At 31.7% G+C, this 1,282-nt stretch overlaps 1 protein-coding gene across 1 annotated transcript in view; it reads left to right on the top strand.

Annotated features, from left to right (window-relative positions):
• LOC108727011 (uncharacterized) overlaps positions 1 to 890 on the top strand; it is a gene marked incomplete at its 3' end in the record, with an annotated part of 29,520 nt that extends 28,630 nt beyond the window's left edge. Inside the window, exon 10 of the mRNA XM_018454897.1 lies at positions 643 to 890. Within this exon, the coding sequence (XP_018310399.1) occupies positions 643 to 890 (248 nt within the window). The remainder of the gene's footprint in view (positions 1 to 642) is intronic.
• Positions 891 to 1,282: the final 392 nt, after the last annotated feature.

Genomic DNA, 1,282 nt, shown 5'->3' with positions numbered 1-1,282 from the left:
TAATTACTGTCTCAATAAAGACCAATTAAATCAATAAGAGACTAACTGTGTCTGACACTGACTGGCTAACTTATCAGAAACCGGTTTTTGAAGTATTAAGAGTAATGTTTGCGATGCGGTATCTTGTGATCAAGGTGAGCTTCCTAACCATCGGAATAATTAATTATAATTTCAAAATTTTTTGATACATTAGTTTTACATTTTCTTTATTTCGAGAATTTCAAAATTTCTTTCCCCCTTTTTTCTTTTTTACTGCATTCTTATCTGGATTTAATTCTGGCATTTATACTCTCGAGGTGAGGAAGATCACCATGACTAGTTAATAATTGTTATATTCTATGTATGTGAATAATTGTTATATTCTATGTATGTGAATTTATTAGTTATCTCTGAAGAAGGCTCAAAAATGAGCCGAAACATGTAAGCGCTTTAGTAAAATAAAGAAGTTTCACGCTACGATAGTCGTGTTATTTGCGCAACATCTCCCGCGCTTGACTCCTACTGCCCTTGTTCTTTCATTGTTTTTTGATTTATAAGGAGTCTTAGTTAGGTTGATTTATTATACGGTAAAGAGATTACTTTATTTTAGGCTTTTAAGCTTTGTTTTATTTTAAGACTTTATTTTATTGTTCGTTAGTATAGGTCCAATGGTTTGGTTCCAAAAATTCGAGTACGCTATTGGTCATTGGTTGCAAAAATCGACAGAACATACGATCGGTTGTGTTCTATGTAGTCCTGGCTGTTTTTCGCTCTTTAGAGCGAAAGCTTTAAAACAACCCAACGTGATGGCAAAATATGCTACTAAATCTACCGAACCCAGGCATTATATTCAGTATGACCAAGGTGAGGATCGATGGCTATGTACGTTGCTTCTCCAAGTGGGTTCCCGGGTAAGAATCATCATTCTAAGCTATTTAGAATACCATTCTATGTCCAAAATATATTGCACTTAGCAATTAGCAGTATATCAAAAGTATAGAGATCCTTCATAAGTTTAAATTGTGACTAAAGCCACAGTTACATTTTTTAAAAAAATATCACATTTCTCAATAAAGAAATATATAACATTATCGAGTTTATCTAGTTTAATATTAAGTAAAATTCAAATTCAATGTGTGTATTAGATATATGTACATAGCACAGAATGTTCAATTTTTGGAAGAACTGTATTGAATCGGAGTAACTTGCCAGTTTTTGATAGTTTGGTAGATATTCAGTGTTGTATTTAAAACTTACGCTATAATATCTAATTATTTTAATTAAATGTTAATATGGCTCAATT

The sequence above is a fragment of the Mycetomoellerius zeteki genome, unplaced genomic scaffold (assembly GCF_001594055.1).
Source record: "Mycetomoellerius zeteki isolate Tzet28-1 unplaced genomic scaffold, Tzet1.0 scaffold460, whole genome shotgun sequence".
NCBI lineage: Eukaryota > Metazoa > Arthropoda > Insecta > Hymenoptera > Formicidae > Mycetomoellerius > Mycetomoellerius zeteki.
This window is presented reverse-complemented; position numbering and strand designations above follow the sequence as displayed.